General features: G+C 41.5%; 2 protein-coding genes across 3 annotated transcripts in view; one reads left to right on the top strand and one right to left on the bottom strand.

Moving 5' to 3' along the window:
- The window catches only part of FBXL13 (F-box and leucine rich repeat protein 13), a 400423-nt gene that overhangs the window by 190055 nt on the left and 196394 nt on the right, over positions 1-13974 (bottom strand). The gene's annotated exons all lie outside the window — the stretch shown is intronic.
- LRRC17 (leucine rich repeat containing 17) overlaps positions 1-13974 on the top strand; it is a 94400-nt gene that overhangs the window by 66500 nt on the left and 13926 nt on the right. For both annotated transcript variants that reach the window (XM_075345191.1, XM_075345192.1), the window contains exon 3: positions 8680-8835. In XM_075345191.1, the coding sequence (XP_075201306.1) occupies positions 8680-8835 (156 nt within the window). The remainder of the gene's footprint in view (positions 1-8679; positions 8836-13974) is intronic.

Below are 13974 nucleotides of genomic sequence, written 5' to 3'. Positions count from 1 at the left end.
ACACAGCACTGATCAGCGTCTGTGTTCGCTTTTGGCCAGGACTTTTATTTTTCCTGTCAATTTTAGTTTTTGCTTGTTCAGCACTTTTATACGTGCATGCTGCAGGTGTTGAGCACATCACTGATCGGCATTCAGTTGCTTTTGTTTGTTTTTTTAAAAAAGGATCTAATAAAAAAATAATAATTTAGATTAGTTGAAAATATAATAGTAATCAGCTTATGCTACAGTCTATTTTACTGAATATAGTCAGGATTAGCGTCAAATAGTAAAGTGTAAAAAATAAAAAGAATCAAATAAAAATAATATAGATTAGTTGATAGAGCTAGATTAAAGGGAACCAAACATCAGGATTTTGCTGTATAAGGTAAAGCCAGTGCAGTACTGGCAGTATCAGGCACAGGCTGTACATACCATTAGTGGGCAGCTCGGATGTTTAGGCTGTGAAATCCATGTTTATGAAGTTTGAAAAGTCATCCACTTTTTGATTGACGTGTGCACCTCTCCAGATAATATCCGGGCGGGTTATGCACATGATTACCACCCCCGCTGCCTGTTCCTCCCTCTCTCTGGCTGTATGTACATTTCTAATCTTCAGTTACACGGCGCCGGAGTTGGTACCTGCGCATAGCGCTTATCTTCGGCGCCATGTTTTTGAAGCCCGCATACAGTGTTTGGTGTCAGAGGGCGGCGGCGCCCTCGCTTCTTCAGATCTCGTTGTGACTGCGTGCGCTCCCGTGGTCACAACAGGACTGGAGCACAGCTGATCTTACTGATTAGCTGCAGCAGACGTCTGCTACGATATTGTCTGCTGCAGCTAATCGGTAAGATCAGCTGTGCTCCAGTCCTGTTGTGACACCGCGCGCGCTCCCGCTGTCACAACGAGATATGAAGAAGCGAGGGCTCATGCGCCGCCCTCTCAGATTCCAAACACTGTATGTGGGCTTCAAAAACATGGCGCCGGAGATAAGCGCTATGCACAGGAGCCAACTCCGACGCCGTGTAACTGAAGATTAGAAATTTGCATACAGCCAGAGAGAGGGAGGAACAGGCGGCGGGGGGGCAGGAATCATGTGCATAACCTGCCCGGATATTATCTGGAGAGGTGCACACGTCAATCAAAAAGTGGATGAATTTTCAAACTTCATAAAAATGGATTTCACAGCCTAAACATCCGAGCTGCCCACTAATGGTATGTACAGCCTATGCCTGATAGTGCCAGTACTGCACTGGCTTTACCTTATATACCAAAATCCTGATGTTTGGTTCTCTTTAAGGACAGTATAGTAATCCACAGTAAGAATATACTGTAGTAATCAGCTTATACTACAGTATTTTGTACGAAAATATAATCACAATTAGCGTGAGATAGTTGTGGATGTTCAGTAATTGTTTTTCACTGATGTCCATTTAGTAATTGTACTTTCAAAATGTTAGTGGATATTTGATGTAGTACTTGTATTACAGTTTTTTTGTACTAATATATAGAATCAGACTTAGCGGCAGATAGTTGCGGGCACTCAGTAATTATTGTTACTGTCATTTGATTGGTAAGTTGTTTTTTTTTTACTTTATCCAAATTTTTATATTTAGCCTTTTTATTTTTATATTTTTATTTCTAGATTATCTTCTATTCTCTCTTTTTTTCCTGTGTTCTATTATAAATGTAATAAAAAAGATACACACGTGAAAAACACAACTGAAAAACACACATGACTCATGTGAAAAATAAAATGTCCCGTTCTTTTAAAAGACCGTTTTCAGCCATGGAGGTATGTACCTTTCTTGCATCTGACACGAATAGTGAGGGAGAGGATTCCACCTTCCTGTATTTTTCCTCCTCCTCTTCTTCCTCCAGTGATAATGAATGTCATGCAGACCCCAGGACAGCAAATGAGCCAGTGCCCACCAGTGACCCCCTATGGACCTCACCCTTTCAAGATTGTGAGACACAGATTCCTGATTTTGTGGCCCAATCAGAAATCCAATTTCCCACTGCCGGCCTCACAGAGATAAACTTTTTCAAAGTCTTTTTCTCTGAGAAAATTGTAAATTTCATGGTGGCCAAAACAAATTTATTCGCTCAACAACTTCTTGCCCAAAAACCCACTTTATCATATGCTATCTGGACCCCCACAGGTGCAGTAGAAATGATCATGTTTGGGGCCTATCCGTCGCATGAGTATAATGATGAAGCCAGAAGTTCTGCAATATTGTAGTGTTGTTGTTTTGTATAACACTCCAGTTTTGACATGGCATGGACACACTTTGAGGCCATTCAGAAATGTTTGCATTACAATGATAATGCACAGTGTCCGTCCCTAGAGGACCCCAACTTTGACCAACTTTTCAAAGGGAGGTCGGTCAGCGATCATTTCAGAAACAAATTTGCTGCAGTGTACATTCCCAATGGGACATCTGCATAGAAGAGTCCCTAATACACTTCATGGGGATGCTTAAATTCCTGCAATATATGTGCGGTAAGATGACAACGTATGGAATTAAAATGTGGAAGCTGTATAAGAGTACCTCAGAGTACACCCAAAGATTTAAGATTTATGAAGGGAAGGACACCTGGATTGAAATCCCTGAATGCCCCCCTGTCCTGTGAGTGAGTGGGAAAATTGTGTGGGATTTGGTGCACCCACTGCTGGATAAGGATTATCCCCTCTTCATAGAAAGGTTTTACACCATCATACCACTATTCTAATCCTCTCTACCAGAGCTATCGCAGCATGCGGTACTGTGCACAAAAAAACACGGAGAACTGAAAAACCCCTCGATAAAGGGGTTACAGATATGAGACGTTGGTCCTAAACTGGCACTGTTTGCAGATGACTCCTGATATATGTGACACAACCAAGGATTAGCTTACCCACCATACTACAGGAGTTTGAGACTTTTGGTGGACTCTCCAACTTTAAAGTAAACCTACAAAAAACAGAGATCCTAAACGTATCGCTACCGTCGGTGGAAGAGGATGCCCTCAAACCCGTTTTTCCCTTTAAGTGGAACAGCAATTGCAAAAAATATTTGGGGATCAGGATACCTTCTAAACACCAAGACCTATATGAACATAATTTTCCAAACCTTTTAAAAAACATACAAAAAGACCTCACGGCTTGGCATAACCTCCCCATCTCGTGGTTTGGCAGAGTCAATACAATTAAAATGGATGTCCTACCCAAAATACTATATATGTTCCAAACAATCCCATTGAATCTAGGAGAAAACTTCTTCCTCAAGTTAAAAAAGATTATCAGCAATTTTGTATGGCGAGGTACCAGACCCCGACTGAAATACTCCATGTTGAACAGGTCTCGCTGGGGCGGAGGGGTGGGGCTACCTGATTTTAAAGCGTACCATGCGGCGTCGGTGGGCAATTGCATACTGTATCTCCTCCATAACAGGGACAGAAAATTGTGGGTAGAGATTGAATGTGATCTACACGCAACCATGACGCAGGGAATCTTCTGGTTATCATCTAGAATCAACTTGGAGACCCTGGGAATTTCCCCGATTCTCTTGTCTCTGGCTACTGCATGGAGGAGGGCCAATAGGCGACATAGGCTAACAGGGGAACCGGGCCCTATGACGCCACTGGTGGGCAACCCTGCATTCCAATGCTGGCTTCACGAAATCCGTCCCAGCTTGATTTCAATGCCAACGGGAGGTATCCCACGTGTTAAAGATGTCATTACTCAACAGGGTTGCAGACCACTGATGTCCTTGCTAGATGACCGGCCAAGAGAGCCAAGTCATTGGTTTCAATACTTACAACTATGTAGCTTTGTAGACTCTCTGTCTCCGAGATCTGAGATGCATAAGGACTTGACTCCATTTGACAGACTATGTTTCCTTCGAGAAACACCTCCCCACACAGTCTCGATAATCTACAACATAACAGTGTCTGGAGGGACGGGGGGGGGACCTGCCCGAGTATGTAAGGCAATGGCAGTCAGAACTGAGAAAGACTTTTTCCAAAGAACAGTGGTATAAGTCATTTAACCTAACACACCAATCCACCATCTCATGTAGAATGCAGGAACTCAACTATAAAATCCTCGCACGGTGGTACAGGACACCCGCCAGGCTCCACAGAATGTTTCCAGAAGTCTCAGACACTTGCTGGAGGTGTCAGACCTCGGTGGGCACAATGCTGCATGTTTGGTGGTCTTGTCCAGGGATCCAGGGATTATGGGAAGACGTCTTTGCTCTCTATAATCATTTACATCAAGTGGGAGTGACACCCTTGCCGGAAGTGGCACTCTTCTCAATGTACGGGGGGGCAATCTCTAAGGCGAAGAGAGGTCTGCTCTCATACTTCATGATCTCAATGAGACAGATCATATCGAAACATTGGAGGTCCACCTATACATTGAGAAGAGCAGACTGGGTGGGGGGTATGGATGCCCTGAGACGTTTGGAAGAGATAAGAGCATTTGATGAAGGGAGAGACTCACTATGCTTTTCCACCTGGTATCCGTGGCTTCAATTCAGAGAAACACAACAATTCCAATCCTGGTTACACACGGGCACGCTGCCACACTGATGTTTGGCGGGGCGAAGTGGCCCTCCTGATGGGAGGATGGCATGGTTCCACGTTACAGAACCCTACAGAATCTCCCCTTCTCTCTTTCTCGTGTTTTCCTTCTTTCTCTTCTCTTTCTCCCTCTTCTTCTCCTTTCATCCCTTGCTTTTCTTTCTTTCCCCTCTTTTCCTTCTCTTGCTTACCTAATTAGTGTACATAGGTTTACTTGTTGAAATATATGGCAAGATTATACAGAATGATATTGGCATCTACATATTAAATAGAACAAAAGATAAACGATTGATATATACTTGGGATAAGATGTCATTAAGGATGTTATGAAGAATTTTTCTTTTAAGACCTACGATAAAGTTCACTGTAGTATATGCTGTATAAGATTTAAATGCCCAGACCAAACTGCAACTTTTCCATATTCTGTAAAACCGGGCACTACAAAATTATCTATATTCATGCTTTGTTATATAATTTTTCTTGAAAACAATAAAGAAATATTAAACGAAAAAACACGGAGAACTGCCTAGGATGCTAATTGGGCAGCTGCTCAGAAATAGTGAGAGCATAACCCAATGTAGTGATCACATGTTGATGGTCAAGTATAAGGACAAGAGGGATGTCCTTTTGTTGACCACCATACATGGTGATGGCAGCCTCCCCACCACTGTACAAGTTACCCACCTTCCCAAACCAGACTGTGTCCTGGGGTACAATAAAAACATGGGGAATGTTGCTATTCAAATCCTCCATCCCTACACTGCCATGCAGAAAGTAAAGGTGTGATACAAGAAGCTGATCTTGCACATCATACAGATGGCACTGTATAACGCCTACGTGCTATCATGATGTACAGACCAGAACGGCACATTCCTTCAGTTCCAATAGGTAGTGATAAAGTTTCTAATATTTGGAATTCAGGAAGGGCATAGCCACAGTACTTCTGGAACTAAAGGTGCTGGTGTAGTACCAGGGCAACATTCCCCAAGTGGGAGTTCTCAAACTCTAAAGGGAAGAAAGTCGCAACAAAGGTGCACAGTGTGTTATAGAAGGGGGTTAAGAAAGGACAACACTTTTCAGTGTAACACCTGCCCTGACATACCTGGCCTGTGCATAAAATAATGTTTTAAAGTCTACCACTCATCCATGGACTGCTAAATTTATTTCTGATGTACTATAACATATTGCATAATTGGATGTACTCTGCATAACTTACTGTACATATGTCAATCTGATGCACTCTACATAACCTATATCTGCCAACCTTATGTACTCTAGACAAATTACGTATGTCAACCTAATGTACTCTGCACAACTCACATATGTCAACCTGATTTATTAGATACAAGAGAACCTGGCACAACAAAATTCAATATAAGGACTTTATTATACAGGCAACCCCCAAAAATGTAAAATGTAATGTTTCGACCCCTATATTTATTAGAAATTAGACAGATACAGAAAAAAAGACAAATAAAAATATCTAGGGATATCTGGCTAGTTTCTGTGTCGAGACTCCTAACAGAGGCTCCATGGACTTTTTTGATTTGCATATTTCCCAGGGGGCAATGCACCTAGGATTTCACTGTGTTGAGCGCCCTCGTTAGCTGCCGGTAGTGTTTTCTCTGGCTGGTCTCTGCGAGAGCAGTGATTGTTTTGTCACACTGTATTTTAATTAGAGAAAGATAAGTGAACCAACCAATAGAGTCTTGTGTAGGAATATGCCATTAAGATGGTGATAGATAAATCTATGAAAGAGAATGAGAACTCATGTACGACACACAAGTCATATGCCAACTTGCTGTACTCTACACAACTTAAGTATGCTGCCACATTAAAAAATACACATACCAGGAAAGCACTAGATCAATTCCAATATAGGGTCACTTGTGTTTCTACTATTTTGGCACCTTAAGGGCTCTGCAAACGCGTCATGGCGCCTGTAAACAATTCCATCAAAACGTCACTCCTTCCATTTGGAGCTCAGCAGTGTGCCCAAACAGTAGTTTTCCACCACATATGGGGTATTGTTGTAACCAGGAGAAGTTGAACAACAAATGTTGGGGTCTATTTTCTCCTGCTATTGTTGTGAAAATTAAAACATGTGACGCTAAAACAACATTTAAGTAGGAAAAATTTTTATTTTTATTTTCCCAGTTCAACATGTAGAACACCTTTGGGTTCAAGGTGCTCACCATACATCTAGACAAATTCCTTGAAGGGGCTGGCTTCCAAAATGGGGTCAATTGTGGGGTTTTCCACTGTTTAGGCACCTCAGGGGCTTTCCATGTCTCTCACCTAACATGAAGCCCTCAGACCCTTCCATCAAAGTCTGAATTCCAAAACCTCCCTCTCTCCTTTCAGAGCTGAACAGTGTGTCCAAACAATATTTTCCCAGCACATATGGGGTATCTGTACTCAGGAAATATTGCACAACAAATATTGGGGTCTATTTTCTCCTGTTACACTTGAGAAAATAAAAAAATTGGGACCAAAACAACATTTTTGTGGGAAAAAATATTTTTTTTATTTTCATTGTTCAACGTTACAATATTCTGTCAAGTACCTGTGGGTTCAAGGTTAGTTCAAGGTGCTCACCACACATCTAGATAGATTTCGTAAGGGGTCTAGAATCTAGATTAAAAAATGGAGTTACTTATGGGGAATTTCCACTGCTTAGACACATCATGGGCTCTCTAAACGCAACATAGCGTCCACGTAGGGTATGTTCACACGCGGCATCTTTTTTTACCACAAAGATTTTGTCCCAAAAAACGCACCGTGTCAAAAACGCATAAAAAACGCAATGCGTTTTTTATGCGTTTTTACAGCGTTTTGCCCAATGCGTTTTTTAAGTCAAATCTATTGACTGGAAGAGCTCAAAAACGCTCTGAAAACGCAAAACGAATTGACATACTGAATTTTGGGGGCATCTTCAAAAACGCAGCCAAGATGCAGCCAACAAAAGATGCCCAGTGTGGACAGCAAAATCAAAATGTCCTAGACTTTGCCGAGAGAAGGAAATGCATGCATTTTGGTGCATCTGTGTAACCTCAAAAATGCAGCAAAAGATGCCCTGTGTGAATTTAGCCTAACGATTCTAACCAATTTTGCTTTCCAAAACTCACATGGTGCTTCTTCCCTTCCGAGCCCTGCTGTGCGACCAAGCAGTAGATTTCCACCAATATGGGGTATTAGCGTACTTAGGAGAAATTGCACAACAAATGTATGGTGTATTTTCTCCTGTTAATCTTGTGAAAATAAAAAAAGTGGGGTTAAAACAACATTTTTGTTCAAAAAAGTTTCATTTTTCCTTTTACATTGCTTTAGTTACAGTGAAGCACCTGAAGGATTAATAAACTTCTTGGATATGGGTTTGAGCACTTTGAGGGGTGCAGTTTAAAGAATACTGTTACTTTTGGGTATTGTTTGTTACATAGGCCTCTCAAAGTTACTTCAAATGGTTTTGCAAATTTTGTTGGAAAAATGAGAAATTGGTGATAAACTTTTAACCCTTCTAATTTCCTAACAACAAAAAACAGATTTTTCAAAGATGGTGCTGATTTAAAGTAGACATGTGGGAAATATTATTTAGCAACTATTGTGTGTGACATAACTCTGGTTTAAAGTTATTAAAATTAAAAGTTTGAAAATTGCAAAATTTTCACCAAATGTAAAATATTTTAACAAATAAACACAAAAAATGTACTTGAATATAATAGAAGTCAATGAAAGACAGCTAAGACAGCTATGGAATAGTGATGAGCGAGCACTACCATGGTCAGGTACTTGGTACTCAGGACAAGCAGTTGGATGCTTGGATGATACCCTAAGATTTCTCTAAAAAATGCTAGAGTCCTTCATTGACTTCCATTATGCTCAGGTACTCAAGTCGCGCCCATCCGAGCATCCAACTGCTTGTTATGATTACCGAGCATGGTAGTGCTCACTCATCACTATTCTTTAGCTGTAAATAGGCATACCATGCGGTTTTCAGCCTGCTGACCAACCCTTATATTATTTTAGATTGCTTCAGTGAGAATGGTTTATGCATTACGGAATCATACAGTAAGACAATCACAGCTGTGTTAAGGTGATAGTGATAAAACCACAAGAAATGATTATTTTTACTCTTTTAGAGTTACAACAAGTTCCAACTGACATTTCTCCAGACATCATAAAACTGGATCTCTCCAGCAATAAAATCAGACGGCTGCAAGCAAATCAGTTTAAAGATATTCAAAATCTTGAGATTTTAAACCTGAGCAATAACGGGATAGAATTTGTAGACCCAGGTAAGTGCAAATTAGATTAAAAAAACATTTTAATGCACTGTACAGATAGCGGAATAGAATTTGTATTTTTTTCTAGCGAACTGAGCTTCAGAGTTCAAAAGTTCTTAATGGGTACCTATCATTTCACATTATCTGATATATTATTCCCACATTAAACCCTTACATTATGAGGGTCTGCGTCCTAAAGGGAGCTTTACACGCTGCAACATCGCTAACGATATATCATCGGGGTCACGGTGTTTGTGACGCACATCCGGCGTCGTTGGCGACATCGCAGCGTGTGACAGCTAGGAGCGACGATCAACGATCGCAAAAATGGCAAAAATCGTTGCTTGTTGACACGTCGCTCCTTTTCATAATATCGTTGGTGGTGCATGCTGCTGGTTGTTCGTCGTTCCTGCGGCACCACACATCACTGTGTGTGACACCGCAGGAACGACGAACATCATCCTACCTACCACCGGAAAAGAAGGAAGGAAGGAGGTGGCCGGCATGTTCCGGCCGCTCATATCCTCCCCTCCTTTTCTATTGGACGGCCGTTTTGTGACATCTCTGTGATGCCGAACGCACCTCCCCCTTAAAGGAGGGATTGTTCAGCAGCAACAGCAACGTCACTGAACAGGTATGTGCGATATTGTGATTAGGCCCATAAAGGAAAGGGTTACACTAATGCTAGTACTATTTTCAGCATGATCTGCATTCTTGGATGTACATTTAGTTAAAATGTATTGCAGAGCAGAGAGCCACTGGTTCCCTGCATTGTTGTACCTACACAAGTCACCGTCCAATCAGAGACCAGCATCTGATGTCTGCTTGCTCATCACCGGCAGTGCACAACATCACTGCACTGTTGTGCCCTGCCAACCTGCGCCAACTATAGAGGAGTAAGGGGACACTGTTTGCCGTAGGAGCAGGGAAGAGTGAGAAGGATTGTTTGTTTATATTTTATATCTATGTGAATACCACCAGTATGAGGGACATTTTTACAATATTGGTGCCACAAAAGGGGATATTATTACAGTATGGGAGCTGTTGTGAATGTCAGTTCAGTTATGCTTTGGCTGCTGGGAGGCTCCCTCTTGTGGCCAGGAATGGTTTGGACATAGACCAGGTGTGCTGAGCAATGGGCGTTTCCATTGCTAACTCTCTGCTTATTTAAATCCTGGTCTGATAGCAGGCTAGGCCGGATGTCAGTTGTTCTTTGTTCACCAGCCTGCTTCATTCTGCTCCACACCACATCTACCCCAGATAAGTGCTTTGCTTTTTATTTGTTGTTTGGTTCTTTTAATCTTATCTGAGTTTGTCATTTGCTGTGGTTGTTTTCAGTTTATTTGCTTGCAGGGATTTTCCCTCGCAGTTGCTTAGCTGGGAAACTCCCTGCAGTTATGTTTGGAGTGTAGCTCCTTTAAGTCTATGTGTTGTTGCCTTTGGCTGAATTTGCCCTTAACAATAGAGCTAGCTCTACCACATTGGTATCCCCCTTTTTCTGCAATTTTGGGTATCACCCCAGGTTCCTCTCGGGGCAGCTTGAGGCGTCTGACTGTCCAGGAGTGGATTCGGTGGTAAACAGAATGCAGCAGATTTGGGGGCAGGTGATGGATAAATTGTTCAAGTCCCAAGAAACTGCCCAAAAGTTTGCCTACCGGCGTCGGACTGTTGGTCCCCAGTTTAAAGTGGGGGACATGGTTCGGTTGTCCTCTAAAAATATTCCTATGAGAGTTCCATCTCCTAAATTTAAGCCCAGATTTATTGGACCTTATAAGATTTCAGAGATTATCAACCCTGTATCTTTCCATTTGACTCTGCCTGTGTCATTTAAGATTCACAATGTCTTCCATAAGTCCTTGTTGAAGCCAACAGTTGGAGCCAACAGTTCCTACTGCAGCGCCTCCTGACCCTGTTTTGGTACAAGGGGATCTGGAGTATGAGGTTGAAAAAATTCTGGATTCCCGTCGCAGTAGGTGTCAGCTTCAGTACCTTGTGAAATGGAAGGGTTATGGGCAGGAGGATAACTCTTGGGTTGTGGCTTCTGACATTCATGCGGACAGGTTGGTTCGCGCCTTCCATCATACTCATCCCGAGCGACCTGGTGGCATTGGTGAGGGTTCGGTGACCCCTCCTCAAGGGGGGGGTACTGTTGTGAATGTCAGTTATGCTTTGGCTGCTGGGAGTCTCCCTCTTATGGCCAGGAATGGTTTGGACATAGACCAGGTGTGTTGAGCAATGGGCGTTTCCATTGCTAACTCTCTGCTTATTTAAATCCTGGTCTGATAGCAGGCTAGGCCGGATGTCAGTTGTTCTTTGTTCACCAGCCTGCTTCATTCTGCTCCACACCACATCTACCCCAGATAAGTGCTTTGCTCTTTATTTGTTGTTTGGTTCTTTTACTGTTATCTGAGTTTGTCATTTGCTGTGGTTGTTTTCAGTTTATTTGCTTGCAGGGATTTTCTCTCGCAGTTGCTTAGCTGGGAAACTCCCTGCAGTTATGTTTGGATAATAGCTCCTTTAAGTCCATTTGTTTGTGGCTTTTTGAATTTGTAATGATTCTTGTTTTCTGTTCATTGGTATGACAAGAGCGCCCGGTATAGAATGGAGTGCAGGTCGTGCGATATGAGGGCCTTTTTGTACTATTAGGAATTTGGAATTTTGCAGGGTTCTGGGCACTGATTCGACCATGGAGGCCATTTCGAGGCAGAATCCTACAAACTGTTCTAGTTGACACAGGGACTTGAGGTGACCAGGCCTTTTAGAGCTCTTCTGCAGTGAAAGAGAGGCTGGCTTTGGATTTTCTAGCCAACAAACATTCCTCCTGAGCAGTTGTGTTGTGGGGTCTGCCGGACCTGGGCTTGTCAAAAACATCTCCAGTCTCTTCAAATCTTTTTTTAATTCTTTATACTTGATGCTGAGACACATTAAAGGTGCCAGCCACCTCTGCAGTGGATCTGGTCTTCAGCCTCTTGATAATCAAGGCTTTGGTCGCAGGGTGGATTTTTGGCATGTTGTCAGAGGTCAAGTTGCAGTTCAAGTGAAGGTCTGGGGTGCTGAGTTTCTTTTTATACACACCCACTAATTAACCGATCATTTAGTGAGCATAGGTGAGGATGTAAACTAGGATTGGGTGCATTATATGACAAGGCGACAAAACTTTTGTCTTGCCAAAATCTGACCTTTCTGTGTTCATTAAATGATCAATATTTCAGCTTTGTAGCAACTTTATTTTCATAACCTAAACCAAATTTGGGAGGGTTTCAGCTTTCAGAAGAGTAATTTATAAAACCAATGGATGAATTTAAAGTCAGGTTATAAGCTTTTATTTACATAACATGGATAAAATTCTGTCAGGGACTGTATGATACAGGGACAGTTAGGCAGGGATTAGCAATATGCATCCACAACTGCTCATGGGTATGGGTGCATTTTGCACCTGACAGGTTCCCTTTAACATGTAATAATATGCTATTTTGAGATTACTACACTCTGAAGAAACAGTAAAACACATTCTGAAGCAATAAAGTATTAAGGCAAATTTATTTGTCTGTTCCATGAAAAAGGGGCATTTAAGGAGCAAAGTAGGACAAATAAATGTGTCTCTACAGGAAGAACTGTCTCTCCAACACGTATAAGCACAGTTCTTAGTTTAGCAGTGGAGAATAGCTCTAGGAATAGATCATGAGGCATAACTGCACAGAATGAGAGATCGGGAGGGGAGATCTGCACACTTACCACACATGACTCATGAGAACTGGCACATTTTCCATTTACATTATCAGATTTCTATCCAGTATCCACATTAAGCAACACTCATTTCTAACAAATTATGTAAATGGTTAATTGTTTTAGTGTCCCTCTTTTTGAACCTACTTTACAACTTATTGTGTATGGGCTCAGGATGGGGAAAGCAAAATAAAAAATTACTGTAGTCACTTCCCAATCTGAGCGATTCCTCCTAACTGACTTCAATTTCACCGTTCAATAATTTAAATAAACTATACATACAGTGAGTGACATTTTGAATAAAGCAGGACAAACTGTATATTCCCATGGAGGAAAATTAAAAAAATATGGAAACTTTAAGGGACTTTTCTTTTCTTATAGGGAACTTATTATAAGGTTTTCCCATGTCATCCCCTTGCTAATACTTTGAAGAGCTTTCAATATATGATTACTATAGCAGAGTAAACCGTAAAAAAATTCTTGTGCTGTATGAAAATCATAGCTGAGTGGGTCCATCAGGTGAGTTTTGACATATCACCCCCTGATACCCTTACATCGCAGATCACTCTAATAGTCAGCGCATTCGTATCTTACACTGTGTTAAGGCAGTGAAATAAACTGAATTGTGTGCTGACCTTTGGGCGAATGTCCAAAATGCAAAGTTTACAGAGGGATATGGAGGACATAGAGACTACTATTAATTTGCCCCCTTTTTATTTTTGAAGGAAAAAAGCTTTCTGGAGAGACTTCTTTAAAACATGGGTTAAAAAAAAATAATGGCAACCCCATGTAATGAATATTGTTTAATGGCCTTCAGCTCAATCTCAAGCCATGGCGACTTGATGAACGATTTGTAGGAAGATCGATCTTGTGCAAGCCTAGATAGGTCAACCAGGATCTTCTCTGCCATTATCTTGATAGTGTCAAGCCATTGGTTTACTGGTTTTCCCCTTCGCCTTGTTCCTTCTATTCTTCCAAACATGATGTTCTTCTCCAGTGATTGCTCTCATTGTATGATGAGCCCAATGTAGGCAAGTCGTAGTTTGGTGATCCTTGGTTCAAGTAACATGTCTGGCTTGATTTGTTCCAAAATTGATTTGTTTGTTCTTCTTTCCATATTGATAACATCCTTCTCCAGCACCACATTTCAAAGGCGTTGATATTGTCTTGTTTCTTAATCAACCATGTTTCGCATCCATATGTTACTACTGAAAAGAACAGATTATGTACGGTAGTGTCTTCGTCGCCAGTGAAATGTTCTTTGATATGAAGACCTTGTCTAGTGACTTTATTATTGATTTTTAGGATATTGAGTAGTATTTTGCTGGCATATGCTATCAACACAATAGTCCAATAGTTTCCACAGTTGGTAGCATCTCCCTTCTTTGGAGTAGGAATAAAAAACAATCTTCTCCCTGCCTTTGG

Source organism: Anomaloglossus baeobatrachus, chromosome 4, assembly GCF_048569485.1.
Source record: "Anomaloglossus baeobatrachus isolate aAnoBae1 chromosome 4, aAnoBae1.hap1, whole genome shotgun sequence".
Lineage (NCBI taxonomy): Eukaryota > Metazoa > Chordata > Amphibia > Anura > Aromobatidae > Anomaloglossus > Anomaloglossus baeobatrachus.
Note: the sequence above shows the minus strand (reverse complement) of the source record. Positions and strands in the feature narration are given on the sequence as shown.